At 37.7% G+C, this 22,763-nt stretch overlaps 1 protein-coding gene across 19 annotated transcripts in view; it reads left to right on the forward strand.

Moving 5' to 3' along the window:
* The window catches only part of ARHGAP29 (Rho GTPase activating protein 29), a 78,735-nt gene that overhangs the window by 41,144 nt on the left and 14,828 nt on the right, over positions 1-22,763 (forward strand). For 8 of the 19 annotated variants that reach the window (XM_084873380.1, XM_084873394.1, XM_084873395.1 and 5 more), the window contains 10 exons: positions 2,396-2,444; positions 3,113-3,232; positions 4,591-4,655; positions 5,107-5,217; positions 5,313-5,393; positions 5,832-6,020; positions 6,872-7,009; positions 20,966-21,123; positions 21,658-21,797; positions 22,078-22,182. In XM_084873380.1, the coding sequence (XP_084729506.1) occupies positions 2,396-2,444; positions 3,113-3,232; positions 4,591-4,655; positions 5,107-5,217; positions 5,313-5,393; positions 5,832-6,020; positions 6,872-7,009; positions 20,966-21,123; positions 21,658-21,797; positions 22,078-22,182 (1,156 nt within the window). Of the gene's footprint in view, positions 1-2,395; positions 2,457-3,094; positions 3,233-4,590; positions 4,656-5,106; positions 5,218-5,312; positions 5,394-5,831; positions 6,021-6,871; positions 7,010-20,965; positions 21,124-21,657; positions 21,798-22,077; positions 22,183-22,763 lie in introns of all 19 variants that reach the window. The other 11 variants (XM_084873390.1, XM_084873382.1, XM_084873397.1 and 8 more) reach the window with 2 other exon arrangements.

Genomic DNA, 22,763 nt, shown 5'->3' on the forward strand with positions numbered 1-22,763 from the left:
GGGAAGTCAATTAGCATATTCTCTCCTTATTGGCTGTGGGCGCTGCCATCTTTGAGGGCAGAGCAGTCCATTAGCATACTCCCTCCTTATTGGCTGTTGGCACTGCCATCTTTGTGACGGTGTGTCAGTTAGCATTATTCCCTTTTTATTAGATAGGATGGTCATTTTTGGAACAAAAATGTAATTGTACTTTTTAAGTAGAACTATCATTTAAAAGAACACAGCTGATCATTTTAGTGTCTTATGTAATGAATTTATATCATACGGTCTAAATTTTTAGTAATTCTTAACCAGTTTTCTCTATTGACATTGTCTTAAGTAAAGAAATGTTCATATTTTCACAAATCCTACAGTTTGTTTTTTTACCATGAAACACTTATTAACAGACCTAAGTTTAGCTCTTTAAGAGCATCCCTATAAGTATGTCAGAGGATTGGGTTCTGATTTCCAATTGGAAGAAAAATTGCTGTGAAATAATAGGACATAGAGGAATCTATGTAGAATATTTCTTTAAAGGTTTATAGTTGTAGTATTTTTATTTAAATACATGTTTTTCACCAAAAGTAAGAAATTTAAACAAACTGTATTAGGAATATGTTGATCATTTGCTGTTAAGGATGATCATATCCAAAAAGGATTTCAACAAATATTTGGAAATGTGTCAAGTACTTTTGGTATAATCAAAATAATATAAAAGTTCCAGGTCTTTCTTAAAATGATACACAAAATATAAATGACTATGTGAGGCATTTGTTATGTGCTACATTATTGAGAAAAGAAACTTTACTATTTCTAAAGTCATCCATTAATTAAGGAGGATAGTGTATAAAGCATATCAGAATGGTGAAGAATTTTAAGAGCTTTGAATATTTTGCTATCATTCGTGATCTTTTTTTCATTATTATCTTTTCAAACGTTCTTCTAGTTCGGATGATGTAATAAAAATTGTATCTATGTGACAAGGCTCTGAACATTGTAACTTTTTGGTGTGAATCCTATTTTCTGTTCTGTGACTCTGTTATGCATACAAATTATATTCTTAATAGGAAAATATTTTTTGCTTTCTTTTTTTCCTTTTGCTCATTGTTTTCCTTTTTGTAGTTTTTAATTTCTAGAAATTGAAATAAAGTGAAGATATAATATTAAAAATTTTTTAAATTACTTTGAAGAGTTTTAAAAATATATTTAAAAATAATAGCTGCCATTTATTTAATAGTGCTTATTATGTATTATGTACTGTGTGAAGCCTGTATCATCCCAGTCTTTAAAATAGCCTTATGAAATTAGTGCTCTTATCCTAATTTTACAGGCAGGCAAACTAAAATTAAGTGAGCTTAAATTAAGTATGTAGCCTCGTGTCATACAGCTAATAAGTGATAGAGATGGATTTCAATCTCAAGTCCCTTTGGTCTCTTTTGCATTGAATCCTTGCATTTACCCAACTAAATAGACCATGTTTGTTTGTGATCTAACAATTTTGGTAGATAATGTTTTCCTGCACTGTCCAATAAGGTAGCCTCTTGCCACATATAGCTCTATTAATTTAAATTAATTAAAATAAATAAGATTAAAAATGCACTTCTCATTTACATCAGTCACTTTCAAATGCTCAAATAGCTACATGTAGCTAGTAGCTACCTTATTAGATAGTGCAGATATAGGACATTTCCATTATTATAGAAAGTTCTGCACTGTGCTTTCCAGTAGATAAAATGCTTGTCTATAATAATAAAGGCATAATATGCTAATTAGACCAGACAGCTGATTGACCTTCTGGTCGTCATTCCAGACAAAACCACCACGAGGGCTGAGGCAGAGGCAGTTAGAGGCAATCAGGCAGGCGAGCATTTCCGGGCAATCAGACAGGCAGATAGAGTGGTTAGGGGTGATCAGGCAGGCAGGCAGGCCAGTGGTTAAGAGCCAATGATCCTGGATCGAGAGGGTGCAGTCTGGGCTGAGGGACACCCTATGCACAAATTTTGTGCACCGGGCCTCTAGTCATATAATAAAATGGTAAAAGGGCTGGAAGAGATAGGTCTTTGTCTTCTGTTTAAATAGCAGTCTATTTAAATTGCTTATATAACTTCCTAACTAATATTTTTGAGATCTGCAGAATTTAATGTTTTGAATGGATTCATTAACATTAACTAATGCTGTTAGTAAACAATGAGGTTATTTATTCTTGGACCTTGAGAACTGCTGTTGTAAAAAGTTATATAATTCTTATAAAACGTTCTGACATTTGAACAGAGTTCTCAGGCCCTTTGAGTTCTAAATACTTGAGATTCTTTAGCAAGAATTATGTCAGAGTAACAAATTAGAGTGAAAAAATTCTGAAGCAAAAATCTGTTACTTTCTGCTCTAATTTTAAATTTGTTTTCTTACATGTTATAAGTCTTTTGAAAATGTTTCTGTGGAATCAGTGGACTCATCCAATGAAAAAGGTAATGCTTAAGGTACTTTAAACCTTTTTTGAACTCTTTGCAGTTAAATTCAATAAATGTTTTGAATTTTGATAAACATTTTGGATCTCTTTCTGCTTAGTAACCTAATATATTTATCTTAACATAAACAGACATGCAAAGTTTTACATATGAAACTTAAAGAAAAAACCCTGCTGGAGTAGATACTATGATGATAGTTACTGATCAAGAATTATTGGGCTGGCCCTAGCTGGTTTGGTTCAGTGGATAGAGCGTCAGCCTGTCCTGGGTTCGATTCTAGTCAAGGGCACATCCCTGGGTTGCAGGCTCAACCCCCAGTAGGGGTTGTGCAGGAGGCAGCCAATCAATGATTCTCTCTCATCATTGATATTTCTACCTCTCTTTCCCCTCTCCCTTCCTCTCTGAAATCAATAAAGATATATTTTTAAAAAAGAATTATTGGGCTGGTAACTTGATGTGTAATAGAAATACACATTAGGATCAAGAGTAAATTTTAATTTAAGTTTAAACTGTGACTTTAATTCTAAATTTGTTACTTGTATTTTTTAAACTTGTTTTTATTGAAGAGCATCTTAGAATTTGAATGTTTCTTTGTGTAAAATTATATGCTCATATTTAATATGTGCTTATCTTAATATTTTTATTTTCAGTAAATTTTTCTCCTGCAGAACTAGACAGCATGCTGTTAAAGAACACTGACTCTGTAGAACTGGCTTTGTCATATGCTAAAACATGGTCAAAATATACCAAGAACATAGTGTCATGGGTTGAAAAAAAGCTTAACTTGGGTAAGTGGGCCTTTGAAGCATCTGACTAAATTTGGGGTGTAAGAACTAAATTGTTTGCAATTCATTTGCTGCAGACTATGAGTAATATGATTCCAAATTAATAGCTATCTCATTGTAGTGAATAAAATCATTGTCAATTTTCTCTTCTTGAAATAAAGACTTTTCCTACAATAAATGTTCCTAGCAAACATTACTATAGAGCAGCCACTACATCTTGGGACACAAAAGACAAATAGCATACTGTATTTGCCTTTAAGGAATTCATACTTTAGTGGCTAAAAGAAATGCAATCCTAGCTAATAAATTAGTAATATGCAAATTGACTGTCACTCCAACACACAAGATGGCTGCCCCCATGTGGACACAAGATGGCCAGCAGGGGAGGGCAATTGGGAGGGACCAGGCCTGCAAGGGAGGGAAGTTGAGGGCGATCAAGCCTGCAGGGGAGAGCAATTAGGGGGGCCCAGGCCTATACGGGAGGGCAGTTAGGGGCAATCAGGCTGGCAGGGGAGTAGTTAGGGGGTGATCAGGCTGGCAGGCACAAGCGGTTAGGGGCAATCAGGGAAGCAGGCAGGTGAGCAGTTGGGAGCCAGCAGTCCTGAATTGTGAGAGGGATGTCTGACTGCCCATTTAGGCCCGATCCTATTGGTAGGATAGGGCAATTGGATGTTCCTCGAGGGCTTCCAGATTGGAGAGATTGCAGGCTGGGCTGAGAGTTTACACCCCCCCACACACACACACACACACACATGAATTTCATGCACCACGCCTCTAGTTATCAAGATAACATGGTAAAAGGAGATAAACCAACAATAGATGTATGAACAGAGGGCAGTGGAAACATATGAGGAACATCTTAATAGCTAATATTTTCCCCAGTGTTTATGGTAGACGAAATGCTTTTATATCCTTATTCCATTTAGTCCTTACCAAAGCCCTGTGAAGTAGGCAGGACAAAAATTATTATTCTCATTTTACAGCTGAGACAATTAAGATAGGTGATTTGCTTAAAGTTAAGCATACAGATTTGCCTAAGATCACATAACAGTAACTGGAAGAATATAGAATTTACCCAAAACCTGTGAGAATGCCCTTCAGAATCACCTAATTAGTCTTACAAAAGGATAATATACAGGCCTAGGTCCCATTCCCTAGAGAGTAAAGTTCTAAGTAAGTAAGTTTTGAAGGTTTCCCAGTTAATTTTGACAAACACTTTGGATGACGAATCGCACATCATATTATGATGGTGAACTATTATTTGTGATCACTTTTTAATTGGAGAATCACAAAAATTTTGGAGTGTAAGAGGGGATAAATAATTTTTTTAAATCTTCTGATGCTTTCTTTGACCTTTTCAGAATTGGAGTCCTCTAGAAATATTGTTAAGTTGGCAGAGGCAACTAGAACTAACTTTGGACTACAGGTAAGTTTTCAGTGAACTATTAGGGTTCTATACCAAAAGATTATTGGTATAGAAGAGATTATTCAGATGAGCTCCTGATAGTGCCTTACAAAATCAGAAAACGTCATAGTTCGAATAGGAAAGAACTTACATGGTAAACTTTTTGTTAACAGAATAAAATCCTTTTAAACTGATTTAGATACTCATGAAAAAAAAAAAAAAAAAAAACACCTAGAAAGTTCACAATCTTACACGAATGTTACCTTATTAGTTACCAATTTTGCTAGTTTTATAATTATCCTTAATTTTCTTCAATATTTTTCCCATAGTCATATTTATAATTAGATATTTTTTCTTAAAAATAAAGTCTAAACTTAAAATTTCTCTTTTTTAAGAAGAGTGGGGAGGGGGAGGGTCTGGAGCACTAGTGCAATTTCTATTGGAAAATTTATTTTCCATTTTTAAATTCTAGGAGTTTATGCCACTGCAGTCTCTATTTACCAATGCTCTTCTTAATGATATAGAGAGCAGTCACCTTTTACAGCAAACAATTGCAGCTCTCCAAGCCAACAAATTTGTGCAGGTAAAAATTTATATGTATAATACACATATTTAAAAATAATAGCATACCTTTAGAAAACCGTGTTTTTTCTTTCTTTTTAAAAAATACCTTGACAGCCTCTACTTGGGAGGAAAAATGAAATGGAAAAACAAAGGAAAGAAATGAAAGAACTTTGGAAACAGGAACAAAATAAAATGGTTAGTATTTTAATGGAATTTTATTTACCTATTTGTGAATATTTAAATCATCTGTACTAGCCAAGTTGGTGTGGCTCGGAGGTTGGGTGTTCGTCCACTCATGAACCAGGAGGTCACTATTTGATTCCGGGTCAGGACACATGCCCAAATCATGGACTTGATCTCCATTCAGTAGGGGGTGTGCAGAAGCAGCCAATCAGTGATTCTCATCATTAATGTTTCTATCTCTTCCTTTTAAATATGTATTTTTAAATTAATTAAAAACATATTTAAAAAATCATCTGCAGTATACAAGCAACACCCTGAGAAAGTGCATATCTTACTCTTTAGTTTTTCTGAATTCAGTATTAACTACCTTGCTGAATATGCTAAAGAAATCTATAACTTGGGGTTTCTTTCTTATTCTCTATTTAATACTCTTTTTTTTCTTCTATGTAGCTTGAAACAGAAACTGCTCTTAAAAAGGCAAAATTGTTATGCATGCAACGTCAAGATGAGTATGAAAAAGCAAAATCTTCCATGTTTCGTGCAGAAGAGGAGCATCAGTTTGCAAGCGGTGGATTAGTGAAAAATCTCAATAAGCAGCTAGAAAAAAAGCGAAGGCTAGAAGAGGAGGCTCTTCAAAAAGTAATGGTTTTTGTTGTTATTTGCAAGATGAATTAGCAATAATCTGTTAAAGCTTTGGTTCTCAAACTTCAGTATGCATCAGGATCACCTGAAAGACTTGTTAAAAAGACTGCTGGGGCTCACCCAGAGTTTCTGATTCAGTAGGTCTAGGGTTAGCCTCATCTTGCATTTGTAATAAGTGCCCAGGTGTTGCTGCTACTGCTGGGGATCCACACTTTGAGAAGCACTATGCTAAGAGACTTTTGCTTAACTTTTGAATTTTTGGGTTTGTTTGTGAAAAGAGGTATCTTAGAGAAAGTAGTAGTTTAATATTTTTGACTTGATTCTTTATGAATGTAAATGTGTATTAATTTAAATACCTAATAACAAGGCTAGTCTGAAGCTTTGTCTTTATGAAATATAATTTAGTAAATTCTGTAAGAAGATTATATAGACAATGGTAAATGTAAGTAGAAAAGGCTATTAAGTAGAATTAGACATTTATTTTATAGGCAAACAATATACTAATTGTAAATTGTACTTGACTATTCATTGATAATAAGTTCTCTTAAATCAGTGACCAAAACAAATTATTTATCTTTAAAAATATGCTATTTAAAACAAAACATCAGAATTTTATGCATAAAGGCTTCAATTATTATTATTTAAATTTATCTTTGTTGTTGTATTATAGATGTCCCCTTTGTTTTGTTGTTATTTTTTTTCCTATTGACCCCCTCTTCTCTGCACCTGCCCTTTCCAAGCCTTCACCACACTATTGTCTGTTATTTAAGCTTTACTGCAGTAGGATTTGTTTTAAAATATAGATTCTGAGGGTTAATGTTATTTTTTTGTGTGTGTTACTCCTGAAGGTAGAAGAAGCAAATGAACTTTATAAAGTTTGTATGACAAATGTTGAAGAAAGACGAAATGATCTAGAAAATACTAAGAGAGATATTTTGGCACAACTCCGGAAACTTGTTTTCCAGTGTGATCTTACCCTAAAAGCTGTAAGTAATTTCTTCAGTACTTTGAAGGCAGGAGGGAAAAAATTATCTGCAAAAGGGAGAGAGAGATGCTTGATGTGTCATGATAAAATTAAATCCAATGAAATCTTAAGGGATTTAATGTCTACATTAATGGAACATTTAGAGTTCTAAAATTGGCTAAGTTTTTAATAATGGTTCGAATTACATTTTTTTTATCTGGTTCCCCTTACCCTCACATCATGAGTAGATTAATTGTTGAGTTAAAACTGATGTCTGAGATTTTGGTATTGCCTTTATGCCATTGTCTATTTTAGCTTGGTTGACAAAATGGATTTGACCCCTGAAACTTTCTATCAGCAGCACTGTGAGATCTGTTTTTCAAAAATTGAGTAAACTAAATATTAAAATTGAGCCCAGTGATTTATTTGAAAACAAAATAATCCTGCCCTTAAGTGTTTTCATTTGCCTCTTTAAACTTGTTTTTTTGGGGGGAAAAAATTTAAAACCCACCTTTTTTGGGGGGTTGTATATTTTATAAATTTTCTCACATGTATAAATTTGTGTAACCACTCATCATGACAATTAAGATTCAGAACAATTCCACTTCAGAAAATTTCCTCACACTGCCTCTTTGTAGTCAAATTCTCCACTCACCCCTAACCCCAGGCAAGTATTGATGTGTTCTCCATCTTTCTAGTTTAGTCTTTTCTAGAGTTTCATATAAATGGAATCATTAGTATATAATCTTTGAAGACTCGCTTCTTGTACTCAACGTAATGCATTTAAGATTCATCAACATTATGCATTATTAATAGTTCATGTCTTATTTCAAAGTAGTATTCCATTATATGAATGTTTATCCATTCACCTATTGGATATTTGGGTTATTTCCAATTTGGAGTGAATATGAATAGAAGTATTATGAATATTTGTTTGCAGGTTTTTGTGTTAATGTAAGTTTTCATATTTCTAGGGTAAATGTCTAATAGTGAGATTACTGAGAGGTATGATAAATGTCTATTTTACTTTATAAAAAATTGCCAAACTGGTTTCCAGGGAGGCCATAATATTTTTCAGTCTAACTACGTAGTAATGAATGAGAGTTCCAGTTATTCAGTATCCATGATTACTAGTACACTTATTAGTTGTTGTTTTTATATTTTAGCTGTTCTAATAAGGGTGTAATGGTAGCTATTTTTTAACTTGTGTTTCCATTATGACTAATGATATTGAGCATCTTTTCAAGGGCTTATATACAATCTGTATTTTAACTGTGTTTTAAAAATTAAGTTGTTTTCTTAATGTTCAGCTTGTATATAGTGTCTTAAAGTCTCTCTATTCTTTTGGCAATAGAGCAAAAATATTGATGAAATTTAATTTATCAATTACTTCTTTCATGGGTCATGCTTTGTTATCACCTAATCCAAGGTCACTATGTATTTTCTACTAAAAGTTTAATATATAACCCATTTTTAGTTATTTTTTATCTAAGGTGTGAAGTATAAGTTGAGGTTTGCTTTTTTGCATATAGATGTTTTATTAAAATTATATCCAGCATATTTTAGTTTATGGAAGTGACTAAATGTAGTCAGTGTTGTTGAAAGATGGAGACATGCTATGCTATACAGGGCCACAGGACCAATACCAGGTATGATCAAACAGTGGGAGTGAGGGGCAAGCTGAATACAAACCTTTAATTGAGGGTTCCAGCGAAAAGGCAATGTAAGGCAGGATAAGCAATATAGGATTGGCTATCCTATCTAATTAAGAGTAATATGCAAATTAACCATCACTTTGCTCAAGCCATGCCCACCAGCTACACCCACCAGCCAATCAGAGTGAGTATGCAAATTAACCCAACCAAGATGGCTGTAGCCACAGAGAGCAGTTGAGAGGCTTGGGTTTCAATAGAGGAAGCCAACCTTTCCACACACCCTGGCCAGCCTAGGTCTCCACTCAAGGATGCAAAGTTTCAATTATAGAAGATAAATCTCAAGAAAAATGGCTGGCAGCCATGGAGCTGGAAAGAGCAGGCTAGGGTTTCCCCCGGCAATGGAGGAAGCAAAACTTTCCACCTGCCCTGGCTGGCCTAGGCCTCCACTCAAGGATACAAAGTTCAATTAAAGAAGATACATAAAACCAAACAGAAATGGCAGCAGCCAGAGTGAGCAGGGGGCTTGGCTCTGCTCCAGGCTACAAAGTTTCAATTGTAAAAGGTAAATAAATTCCAAATACCAGGGCCTCCGCTTGGGTCGCCAAGGGGCGTGGCTGGCCTGCAAACCACCATAGGCCACCCCACACCCCAAGGGAATCCCCACCCTGATCCAGGACACCATTCAGGGCAAACCAGCTGGTCCCCACATGTGTATCAGGCCTCTATCCTATCTAATAAAATAGTAATATGCAGATTGACCATCACTTGTGTCCATGTGGACACAAGATGGCTACCACAAGGTGGCCAGCAGGGGAGGGCAGTTTGGAGGCACCAGGCCTGCAAGGGAGGGCAGTTGAGAGGGACCAGGTCTGCAAGGGAGGGCAGTTGGAGGTGATCAACCCTGCAGGGTAGGGCATTTAGGGGTGACCAGGCCAGCAGAGGATGGAAGTTGGGGGCAAACAGGCTGGCAGGGGAGCAGTTAGGCATCAATCAGGCTGGCAGGGGGTGGTTAGGGGTGATCAAGCTGGCAGGCAGAAGTGGTTAGGGGCAATCAGGAAGGCAGGCAGGCGAGCAGTTGGGAACCAGCAGTCCTGGATTGTGAGAGGGATGTTCGACTGCCTGTTAGGATCGGGTCTAAAGGGGCAGTTTAACATCCCTCGAGGGTCCCATATTGGAGAGGGTGCAGGCTGGGCTGAGGGATTCCCCCCCCCCCCAACCTCCTGCAGGAATTTTGTGCACCGGGCCTCTAGTTCTGAATATACCAGTGGCCTTTAAGGTACAGGGGTGGTCTCCTGTTGTTTGGTAACAGGCCTGGGATGATATATGGTATGGGAAAATATTGGCTCTCTGAGTGAGAGATGATGAGATAGTTGGAATTGCATATTAGATGATGAGATAGTTGGAATTGCATGTAGTGCTCCCAGGCTAAGAATTGGCTAGCCCTGGGAGGAGCAGTCACTCCCCAGCCAGTAAGCTTTTTGAAATGTCAAAATAACGTCATAAAATAAGGAACATGATTAATACAGGTGTTAAACTTGTTCCAAGACCATTTGTTGGAAACATTGTGTCATCTCCATTGAATTGACTGCATCATTGTCAGAAATCAGCTGACCATGTTTTTGTAGGTCTTCCACAGTCTCTATTTTGTTTCATGGATGAGTGTGTCTGTCCTTTTGCCAAATCCCTCCTGTGTTGATTACTATTGCTTTATAGCAATTCTTAAAATCAGGTAGTGTGTTTTCCAACTTTATTCTTTTTCAGAATTGTTTTGAGTATTTAAGTTCCTTTGACTTCTGTTTTCTGAAAGAGATTGTGTAGAACTGGTGTTGTTTCTTTAAATGTTTGGTGGCATTGCCTGGTGTAAGCATTTAGGCTTTGCTTTCATTTTCAGACAATTTTTACTGTCTATTCAGTTTCTCTGATATATGCCTGAGTTAATCATTTCTTTTTGGTTGAATATTTGGTAGTTTGTAGCTTTCATGGAACTGGCTCATTTATCTAAGTTGTTGAATTTGTGTGCATGGAGTTGTTCATAGTATTCTCTTTCTTTTTTACTGTCTGTAGTAATATTTTATTTCAATCCTGGTAATTTGCGCCTTCTTTCTCTCTCTCTGGTTAGCCTGGCCAGAGGTTTATAAATGTTCTTTTCAAAGAAACAACTTTTGATTTCATTGGTTTTTCTTTTTCTTTCTTTCCTTTGTTTTCTTTCTTTCTTTCTTTTTAATGTATTTCTGCTTGATTTGGGTTTATTTTGATTTTTAAAAATTTTTTCCCCTAAAGTTTGCATCGTCATTTAGCCCCCTATATACTTCCCTTCCTCTGCTCATTATCCTACCTATCCCTGCAATCACCACACTAATGCTTTTCTTTTAAATTATTTAAAGATGGAAACTTAGATTGTTCATGGAGACCTCCCTGCTTTTTAAATACACATTTAATTATTTAAATTTCCCTCTAAGCACTGCTTCTCTACATCCCACAAATTTTAAATTATATCTTTACATATATATTTTTTTTTTCTTTTAAATATTTTATTGATTTTTCACAGAGAGGAAGGGAAAGGGAGAGAGAGTTAGAAACATCGATGAGAGAGAGACATCGACCAGCTGCCTCTTGCACACACACACACACACCCCCCCCAACGGGGATGTGCCAGCAACCAAAGTACATGCCCTTGACCGGAATCGAACCTGGGACCTTTCGGTCCAGAGACCCATGCTCTATCCACTGAGCCATACTGGTTTCGGCTTGAATTATATATTTTTATTTTGAATAGTTCAAAATGTTTTTTAATTTCCCTTGAGACTTATCTTTGACCTGTAGAAGTTTATTGTTTAATTTCTTTCCTGGCTATCTTTCTGATACTGATTTCTAGTTTATTTCTGTTATGGTGAGAGGAAAACTGAGTATGAATTCAGTTCTCTTAAATTTGTCATGGTTTGTTTTATGATTCTGTCTTGGTGATGAAAACAATGTTTATTTTGCTGTTGTTGGCTGGAGAGTTGCATATATGTCAATAAATTCCTGTTGGTTTATTTTGTTATTTATTTCTTCTATGCCTTTGATTTATTTCTATGAGTTGCTGAGAAAAGAGTTTTAAAGTTTTTGAAATATTGTGTATTTTTAGTTCTATCCATTTTTGCTTTATATGTTTTGAAACTCTGTTAGATACTTATGTATTAATAACATATATATATTTTTTAATGGGTATTTTTATTTTTAAAAATATATATTTTATTGATTTTACACAGAGAGGAATTGAGAGGGACAGAGAGTTAGAAACGTCGATGAGAGAGAAACATCGACCAGCTGCCTCTTGCACACTCCCCACTGGGGATGTGCCCGCAACCAAGGTACATGCCCTTGACCGGAATCGAACCCAGGACCTTTCAGTCTGCAGGCCGACGCTCTATCCGCTGAGCCAAACCGTTCCCGGCTAATAATATATATTCTTGGTGAATTGATCCTTTTATCCTTATGAAATACTTTTTGATCCTGGTAATTTTCCTTCCATTTTAGTGTACTTTATTTTAATATTGATATAACTATTTTAATTTTCTCATGCCTTATTTTTAGCATGGTATATCTTTTTGCATTTTTTTATTTTTAACTTGATCATTATATTTAAAGTAAATTCCTTATGTATCATATATCATATAGTTGTCTTGATCTTTTTATTTATTTTTAAAGAATAGTTTATTGATTTTTAGGGAGAGAGAAAGGGTGAGGAAGTGATATTGATGTGAGAGGTAAACATCCATCGGCTGCCTCCTCGTGCCACCTACCAGAGATTGCTTCTGAAACCCGGGCTTCTGCTATGACCTGGAATCAAACTGGCAATCTTTTGGCACATGGGACAACACCCAACCAACTGAACAACACTGGTTGGGACTGTCTTGACTTTTTAAAAATCTATTTGACATTGTCTTTTTAAGAGAAGTGTTTAGACAATTTATGTTTATTGTAAATATATTTTCAAGATTTAGGTCTATTTCATTATTGGTTTTCTGTGTATAACATGTTTTCCTTTAATTGCCTCTAGCTACTTATTTTATCTATTTAATTTACTTAAGGGGTGGTTTAAAGTAGGTTTACAGTTGTGAATATGTGAGTTTATTCTTTTATTTATTTATTTATTTATTTATTTATTTATTTATTTATTACTAGAGGCCTGGTGCATGAAATTCATGCACAGGGGGATGGGGTGTCTCTCAGCACAGCCTGTACCCTCTCCAATCTGGGAACCCTTGAGGGATGTCTAGTAGGATCGAGCCTAAGTGGGAAGTTAGATATCCCTCTCACAATCCAGGACTGCTGGCTCCCAACTGCTCGCCTGCCTGCCAGTCTGATTGCTTCTAACTGCCCTCCCCTGCAGGTCTGGTTACCCTAACTGCCATCCCCTGAGGCCTGGGTCCCCTCCCAACTGCCCTTCTCTGCAGGCCTGGTGGCCATCAACTTCCCTCCTCAGCCAGCCTGGTCACCCCTAACAGCCTTCCCCTGCAGGTTTCATCGCCCCATTGACCCTCCCTTACAGGCCTGATCCCTCCCAACTGTCCTCCCCTGCTGGTCTGATCGCCCCCAACTGCTTTCCCTTTCAGGCCTGGTCCCTCCCAACTGCCCTCCCCTGTTGGCCATCTTGTGGCAGCCATCTTATGTCCACATGCGGGCAGCCATCTTGTGTGTTGGCGGGACAGTCAGTTTGCATATTAGTCTTTTATTAGGTAGGATAGAGGCTTGGTGCACGGGTAGGGGCTGGCTGGTTTGCCCTGAAGGGTGTCCCAGAAAACCATGGGGTTTCCCTGGGACATGGAGCAGCTTGGGTGAGGGGTCTGTGGTGGTTTGCAGGCTGGCCATCCAACCCCCCTCTCTCCACTTTGTGACACAAGCGGAGGCCCTGGTATCTGAGATTTATCTTCTATAATTGAAACTTTGTAGCCTTGAGCGGAGTCCAGGGCCGGCCAGAGTTGGCGGGAATCTTGGCTTTCTCCATTGCCGGGGAAACCCATGCCTTCCACTTGCTCAGTGGCCACAGCCATCTTGTTTGCATTAATTTGCATACTCTCTCCTGATTGGCTGGTGGGTGTAGCATTGGTACAGTCAATTTACATGTTCCTCTTTTTTTTTTTTAGTGTAGATTGTATTATTTATTTGTATTATGTAGACCTACTTTTGCCCAACCGGTATAGATTTAATCTATTTTATTCTCTATTACAATTATATGTTAATTTTAATAAAATTCTTATCCATCTTTTATCTGTTATCTGCATTTTTATTTGTTGGCTTTTTTTTTACTGTATTTTTTTGTATAGTTTTTTTAATGGTTGCACAAAGGATATACAGGGTGGGGCAAAAGTAGGTTTATAGTTGTGAGTACACAAAACACAGGGTTTTTTTTGTATTATTATTTATTAACTAGTCTGGTCACCCTCAACTGCCCCCCTGCTGGCATGGTTGCCCTCACTGCTCCCATGTCGTCCTAGTTGCCCCCAACTGTCTCTCTCCTGGCCTGGTTGCCCTCAATGCCCTCCCCACCTGCCAACCTGGTTGCCCTCAACTGCCCCCCCCCCCTTGCCTGATTGCTCCCAACTGCCCCCCTGCCAACCTGGTCACCCCCAACTTCTCCCCTGTTAGCCTGGTCTCCCCACACAGCCTGCTGTTCAGTCATCCATCCAGTTGTTTCGGTCGTGATGGCACCTGGTTTCTTATATATTAGGGTTGTTGTATTATTTTTCAAATGAATAATTGTAAATGTACTTTTATCCCACTTTGTAGTTTTGTAACCAGAATCTGTCTTTTGAACAAGATTTCCCATGTTATTCATTTGCACATTAACTTTTTTTAAGCATTTGTTTAGAGAAGTTATAAATAACTTGATCAAGGTCACCCAGCACACAAGTTGTAAGGCTTTAAGAATGAGAATGAGAAGAACCTGACTGAATGACTTTAGAACCTATGCTCTTAAATCCTGTGCTGTCTGCTGAATGATTATTTAGTCTGGGTTTGAGCAACTCCAAAATTAGTATGATGTTTATATTGAGCTAAAAAAATCTCTTTCCTGTGGACCTTTGAAGTCATACTTTACTAGTATAATCCCTCTTCCACAAGACAATGCTTTAAATATTAAAAAATAATTATTATCTTCCTTCTCTGTTTTTTTATATTAAATATCCCAAAATATGATTACTTTTTCCCATATATAACATGGTTTTAAGTTCTCTCATGATCTGCAGTCTTGTCTACATTCCTCTTAAAAAGTGATGCTACTTGGTGATACAATTATGATTTTCTTTAATTTCATGTTATATGAACAAGAAAGAGGTTGCCTGATTTGTATATAATATGTCTGTATTTATAAATGCCTACTAGTTATATAAAAGAAAAATAAAACAGATATCTGCTCTCAAGAAGTTCAGAATTAACACACCTGAAAAATTGGAACGCAATATATATCAATGTATGAAGTAAAATTTGAAGTTCAAATTCCTTAAACTTGAACAAATTCCCAAACTCATGAAAATCACTGCAACATATAATGTATAAGGACAATTTACATAGAGGTTCTACATGTGTATTTGTGAATAATATTTATTATTAGTTATTGTTTTTTGAACCAATTTATTCCATCAGTGTTACTTGTTTTGAGTGGCATTATTCACATTTAGATTTAAACAAATACTAAATCCAACAACAGTTCTTAATTATATATATTATTTTTCTAGGTAAAAAGTGTGACTTTCTCAGTTGTACATTTTCTTCTCCACCATCAAAGAAATTGGTATTTTTGGTGACTTATTTTTCAACACCACCTCCCAAATTGTTTTTAAGAATATATGTTTCCATTCTAGGACATGTCATTGAATATATATTACAGAGAAAACAAAATCATTTGAGATATAAAGATGATAGACAATCAGGTTGATTCACTATATTAAGGAACATACACAATCAGATTCATATCCCAGAAAAAATAGTTATATCATGGTCATTAAGGATTATTCTTGAATATTCAAAATTGTCTTGAATTTTAAAGCATTGAAGTATGTAGGATGTAGATCATAATTAATTTCTAAGTGACAGGAAAGAGAAATGAGCAAGACAGTCACTAAAGACCTAATCAAATCATTGGCCTTTTAAAAATTGGAAAAATTAGAACAAGAATGTTTTGGGGGGTTTTCTTTTTTTAAAACGTTCAAGAAAACTCATTTAAAATAAAATTCTATTGAACAAAAATTAATTTTTATATTATTGCTCATTTAAGTTGGAGAAATTTTTCCCATTGATTTGAAATTATGGATAATTTCAGTTAATCAGCTGTCAGAAAAATTTACACTAATTTTTGTGCCCATGGAGTAATAAAAATTAGATGTAGATGACAAAAGCTGGGCATAGAATTGGAAATCCTGTGTGCTTGAGTGAGCAACACCAGAAAACATACAAAATTAAAATATGACCTTGACCAATAACACTTCCTATTACTCTTTATTTGGTCATTTCCCCAAATGTGGACACTATTAACCATTGGGCACCTAGAAAAAAGGGACTGAGTCCCTGACTCAGAAAACACATTGTGGGACAAAAGGGTGTAAACGGGCATGATTGTTTTTTTAGGTACTTGTAGGCCACTTCAGTTATGATTAACAAGTCCTGGAGGACCTCACTTAAGCATTTCTGTTAAGTGTAGAAGAAGGCTGAATAATTTAGGGAAAAGGTATTTAAGATTGAGCTACCTGTATAGTATATTATTGCTTATATCTTTTATTATTAACTAGAGGCCTTGTGCACGAAATTCATGCACAGGGTTGTGGGGGGAGGTGGCGTCCCTCAGGCTGGCCTGCACCCTCTCCAATCCAGGACCCATCAGAGGATGTCCAACTGCTGGTTTAGGCCCATTCCCACAGAAATCGGGCTTAAACCAGCAGTTGGACATCCCTCTCGAAATCTGGGACCACTGGCTACTAACGGCTCACCTGCCTGCCTGCCTGATTGCCCCTAACCACTTTTGCCTGCCTGCCTGATCCCCCTAACTGCTCTTTCCTGCAGGCCTGATCTCCCTAAGGGCTCTCCCCTGCCAGCCTGATTGCCCTAACTGCTCTCCCCTGCCAGCCTGATCACGTTAACTGCTCTCCCCAGCCAGCCTGGCTGCCTCTAACTGCCTCTCCTCAGTCCCGCTACCAGAATGTTGTCCAAAAGGACATCTGGAAGATGTCTGGTCTAATTAGCATGTTACCCTTTTATTAGCATAGACTAGAGGCCCAGTGAACGAATTTGTGCACCTTGAAAGGAACTGTGGACGAGAGGCTGCAGTGGGTACAGAGGTGGGTCTTGGCCCATCCTTCACACCCCTGCCCAGCCCCTCCCACTGCAGCCCCTGGTTCCCTCTCTGCCAGCAATCCTTCTGCCACCATTGCTCCCACGCACTGACATCGTGGAGTAATTGGGGCTGGCGCCAGCAGAGGGTGTGAGTAAGGTTGGCACCGTCAGCAGGTGTGAGTGGTGACTGCTGCACTAATCATACCTCAGGAGCAAGAGAGAGGTAGAGAAGCCCTCAGGGGCTATCAGCGCTGGCAGCCACCGTTCACACCTGCTGACAGAGCCAAGTGATCACGACCAGTACCAGGCTCCAGCAGTGGATGCAAGTGGGCCAGCACTGACAGCAGGTACAAGTGCTGGGCGCGACCATGGCACATAGAAGCAAAGAATTTTCTGTAACCACCAGAGGCTCACCCCAATGACAATAACTGGCACCTACCTTTGTCTGGCATCCCTGCTCACTTGCCGATGCCATTACACAAATTCGTGCAGTTGAAAGATACTGTGGGCTGCAAGGCTGCTGTGGGCAGGTGGGCACGGGGGCAGGGGTGGTTTCAGTCCATCCTCCGCACCCTCACATGGCCCCTCCCACCGTCCTCCGTCCCCCCCGTTGTCCCCTGTCTGCCAGCAGCCCCACTCCCACGAGCTGTCGCAGCTCCCCTGCACTGATGGTGCCAGCCAAACTCACACCTGCTGACAGCATGGAGCGATTGGGGCCAAAGCCAGCAGTGGGTGCCAGCGGGGCCAGCATCATCAGTGGGTGCAAGTGGCGCTACTGCCCTGATCACCCCTCAGGAGGAAGTGGAGAAGCCCTGAAGGGAGATCGGGGTCAGTGCCGGGCGCTGACAGCAGGTGTGAGTGCCCGGTAGGACTGTGGCGCATAGGAGCAAAGAACTTTCAGTGACCACCAAAGGCTCACCTTGATGATAGTGACCAGTGCCCCACCTTGGTCTGGCGCCCCCACTCATCTGCTCCGCCATCCCACTGTGGCCAATACCCACCATGTGCTGCACTCTGCCGCCTGCTGCCGATGTCCACCATCTTCTGCGTCCCCGTCCCCCCCAGTGGTCAGCACACATCATAGTGACTGGTTCAGTTGTTTCACCATTTGGCCTATTTGGTTATTAGGGTTTTACATACATAGTTTTTCAGAGACTTTCAGCAGGTGAATTGGTTATACCAGTCTATTCATTTGGCTTTTCAAATATTGGTGTTTTTAACTAGATTCATAAAATTTATTAAAAGTATTTTAAAAAAAGTAACGTATAGTTACTTTAAAGATGAAGAAAGTAAGTCCAGTTTACCATTAAATGGAGAATTTCCTGATCATAGCTAGTTGCTGAACTTAAACTTTACCATTTGTACTTTGGAGTTCCTTTGTTCTTTGAAAAACTTATGGCATTAATAAGCTGTTCTGTTAGGTGCACTTTTCAAATGCTATTTGTGATGAATTTTAGTTATTTTTGAGGAATGCCTGTCTACCTTGGAAAAGACTTAGAGGCTAATCATAAGTTCAACATATCATTTGGTATATCCAGAGCATGAAGAGGAAACATGACAGTCTTTGAAATAACATTAAGCCAATGGAAATTTGGCATTCATTCACATTCCCCACACAGGAGACAGAGTGGCATTTAAAAATATGTCATATCCCTATGTCATATTTTTCTCTTTCCCCCCCCCCTTTTTTTAAAAGAAAGTTTATTGTTGAGAGTATTACAAGTGCCCCTCATTTCCCCCTTAATGACTCCCTCCACACCAGGCCATTACCACCCTATTGTCTGTATCCATGGGTTATGGGTATCTGTACTAATAAAAGGGTAATATGCTAATTTGACCGGATAAACCAGATGTCTTCCAGACATCCTTCCGGATAAAGCCACGGTAGTGGGGGCCAAGGCAGAGGTGGTTAAGGTTGATCAGGCCAACAGGGGAGAGCGGTTAGGAGTGATCAGGCAGGCAGGCAGGCAGAGGTGGTTAGGGGTGATCAGGCCAGCAGGCAGAGGGGTTAGGGATGATCAGGCAGGCAGGCAGGTGAGCGGTTAGGATCCAGAGGTCCTGGATTGGAGAGGGTGCAGGCCAGGCTGAGGGATACCTCCCCATGCACGAATTTCTTGCACCAGGCCTCTAGTGTGCATTTAAGTTCTTTGATTAATCTCTGCCCATCCCCTTTATCCCTTTGAGATCTTCAGTCTGTGCCATGCTTCGATGCCTCTGGACCTATTTTGTTCATCTATTTATTTTGTTCATTAGATTCTATATATAAGTGAGATCATGTAATACTTGTCTTTCTTTGACTGGCTTATTTTATTTAGCATAATACACTGCAGGTGTCCACAGGCTGTTTCAAAGGGTAGGAGACCCTTTTTTATAGCGGCATAGTATTCCATCATGTAAATGTACCACAGCTTTTTTATCCACTTATCTACTGATAGGCACTTGGGCTGTTTCCTTTTTATTTAATTTATTGGGGTGACACTGGTTAATAAAATTATCTAGGTTTCAGGAGTATAATTCCACAACACAGCATCTATACATTGTATTGTGTGTTCACCACCCCAAGTCCAGTCTCCTTCCGTCACTATTTATCCCCCATATACCCTCCTCCACCTCCTTCCACTCATCTCCCAGCAGTTAGCACACTGAGTTTTTATCTCTTTTTCTTTTTTGCTCAATCCCTTCACCACTCCCCAACCCTCCCAACATCTGTCCAGGCTCTTTAATTTGGTTTAGATGACTGCTCCTTTTTTCTCCCACCTTTTCCATCTGCTTCAGTCATATTGAACTATCATCTGTTTCTTGAGTGCAACATGCTCTTTCTCACTAATTCTTGCCCTAGGGTCTTTTGTCTGGATTGGTTTTTCTCCCTGAATCTGTTCGTTCATTCTTATATCAGGTCTCAGTTCAAATGCTATGTCCTCAGAAAGGCCAGTACTAACCTACCATGTCAAAAGTACTCTTCCATAAACATGTATCTGGTCATATTCCATAACTTGACAGTCTTATAAATTATTATTAGCAGTTTTCACTACCAGAAATTATGTTATTTACTTAATTTGCTCTCTCTCTGTTTGACACCAATCTGAGGAGAACTTAAACTCTATGAGGACTGGGGTTTCATCTGTTTGCTATAATATACCCAAAGCCTAGGTTTTTGTGAGCATCAAATTAGTTAATTCATGCATTAAATTAGTGAAGTTCCCAGAAAGGATCTGGCATATTAGAAGCTCTGTCAGTTGTTATATTGTTGTTACATTAAGTAGTAGTAATGATATTTACACATTTGTAAAAACTCAGTGGAATAATATATTTTGAGAATACATTCAAAATAATACCTATGAAAATTGTGTATTCTAGGATACATTATACATATAAAGCATTTCTATTTTTATAGGATTGAAAAATGAATGTCAAAATAATAGTGCTCTGATTAAAATTTCCTTCCCACATTTTTCATGTAAAAGTTAAAACAATTGTGGACAGATCATTCAAGTACAGAGTTGGGGATCCCCTAAAAATACATTTATCTCCCAAAACCGTGAACCAAAGGGACATGGAGTTGTGTTTTTGAACTTTTCGGTTTAAGCCAGTTTTGCTGGAAATGATTGCTCCTAGATATTGAATTAAAACTTTTATTTTCTGAATCTAGACCAGGGGTCCTCAAACTTTTTAAAGTGGGGGCCAGATCACGGTCCGTCAGAGAGCTGGAGGGCCGGACTATATGAACTACTAATTCCTACTGTAACACCTCGGCTGCGCTCACTGCCCAAAAAACCTGGCGGGCCGGATCAGACTCCTCTGCGGGCTGCATGTGGCCCGCGGGCCGTAATTTGAAGACCCCTGATCTAGACCTTGCACAAAGTCAGGCAACATAGTATGCTCACGATGATATTCAGTGTTGTTTGCTTCACTTTATTCCTTTTTCTTGGTGTTGTCACTTGAAGTAAATGTGTATTTACATAGCATTCTATATATCATGTTATTTTGACTTTTGTCTTTATCTGTGATCGTAGGTAACAGTTAACCTCTTCCAGATGCAACAACTACAGGCTGCCTCCCTCGCAAACAATTTACAGTCTCTCTGTGATAATGCCAAACTCTATGACCCAGGCCAAGAGTATAGTGAGTTTGTCAGGGCCACGAATTCAACTGAAGAAGAAAAAGTTGATGGGTAAGTGTGATGTACAGCTAATTTTTTTTCAAGAGATAAAATATTTATTGCTAAGTTCCTATTCTGGTATAAAGTGGTTTCTTTTGTAATATTGGCAGAATTGACTTTACTTTTTTTCTGAATTTTTAAATATTACTTAAATTGTAACTCACTCAAGAGTAGAAAAAGCTTTCGATATGGCCCAGAACTCAGATCTTTGAGATATAGGAATCTTTTAAGAATGGCAAGTCATGGTTATACTTATTTTGAATGTTTAATATGCATTCTACATTTTCCACAGGTATTATACTAAAAAGTTGTATCATGACATGAATTGACTTTTCTTTTACTACTCTTTGCTATATTTCAGCAATAATAAGTTTAAATGATTAAGTTTTATTCATACCTTCTTTAGGAAGTTGAACCATATAATATGGTTTGTTCTTAACATTTAGTTAAATTATTCTACATACATTAAATTAACACTTTTTTGAAAACAATAAAATAGGCTTATTAGTCATCTTCAGTAATGAATTTTTTGGGTTTTTTTCTTAGGAATATAACTAAGCAATTAACAAATAGTTCCCACACTTCTGGATATGGACCTGCTGACTCTTTAGAGGATGTAGTACGCCTTCCTGACAGTTCTAATAAGATTGATGAGGACAGATGCTCCAACAGTGTTGATATCACAGGTAGATATTCACATTAAAGAATGCACTAAGTTTATGAAAGATTAAATTGTTTAAATGTGATTATTAAATGGGTTGTAGCCCTAGAATTTAAAAATCAGGCCTTGAATTGTAACTTTATGAAGCCTTATTCACAGTTGTTGTTTTTTTAACACTGTGCCTGTCTTAAAATTGATTATTGATTATGGTTAAAGAAACTTGATTTGTCTCATTTTATATGTCAGTATTTTGTCTTATGAACTATCTGTAGCCAAGTTTAACTTTAAGTATTCTTTTCTTAAAGGTACTTCTTTTATAAGGTCATGGACATTTGGGATGTTCAGTGACTCAGAGAGCACTGGAGGAAGCAGTGAGTCTAGATCTTTGGATTCAGAATCTATAAGTCCAGGTATATAAGTATTTAACTCTAGCAGTGAAAATTCAATGAAAGATTAAAATATTCCTTTTGAGAAATATTTTACAACTACTTATTTTTATAATGAATTATCTCAGAGGAGTGTGTGTGTATACAGTTAAAAGAAAAATAATAAAATAGAAGATTATTAGTAAATTAGGTACTTATGTATACCTCCTTGATAACATTGCCCTATTCCACCAGAATAAAACATCAAATGTTTTAGTATGTGTATCTAGTTTCTCTTTGCCCTCTTCAGAATGATATACAGATGGAATCATGCTATTCTTTTTTTACTTCTTCCATGTGTCTTTTTTTTTTTTAATGTCCATCCATATTGGTGTAAGTAGCCGTCTTTAATTTATACTCTACTTGGGATAGTATTCTGTTCTGTGAACATAACTATTACCTATCTTTTTTATTGTTTTATAGTTAATTGCTGTAATGAACACTAACACTAATTCTTGTGCCTGTGATTGCTATTCTTATAATTTTTTACAAATGTACTTTATAGTACTTTGATAATCTCATGCTCCTTTGAAAGGCAGAGAAAGTGTCTGATAGCTCCTACGGTA

Source organism: Pipistrellus hanaki (assembly GCF_964339955.1).
Source record: "Pipistrellus hanaki genome assembly, chromosome: 2".
Lineage (NCBI taxonomy): Eukaryota > Metazoa > Chordata > Mammalia > Chiroptera > Vespertilionidae > Pipistrellus > Pipistrellus hanaki.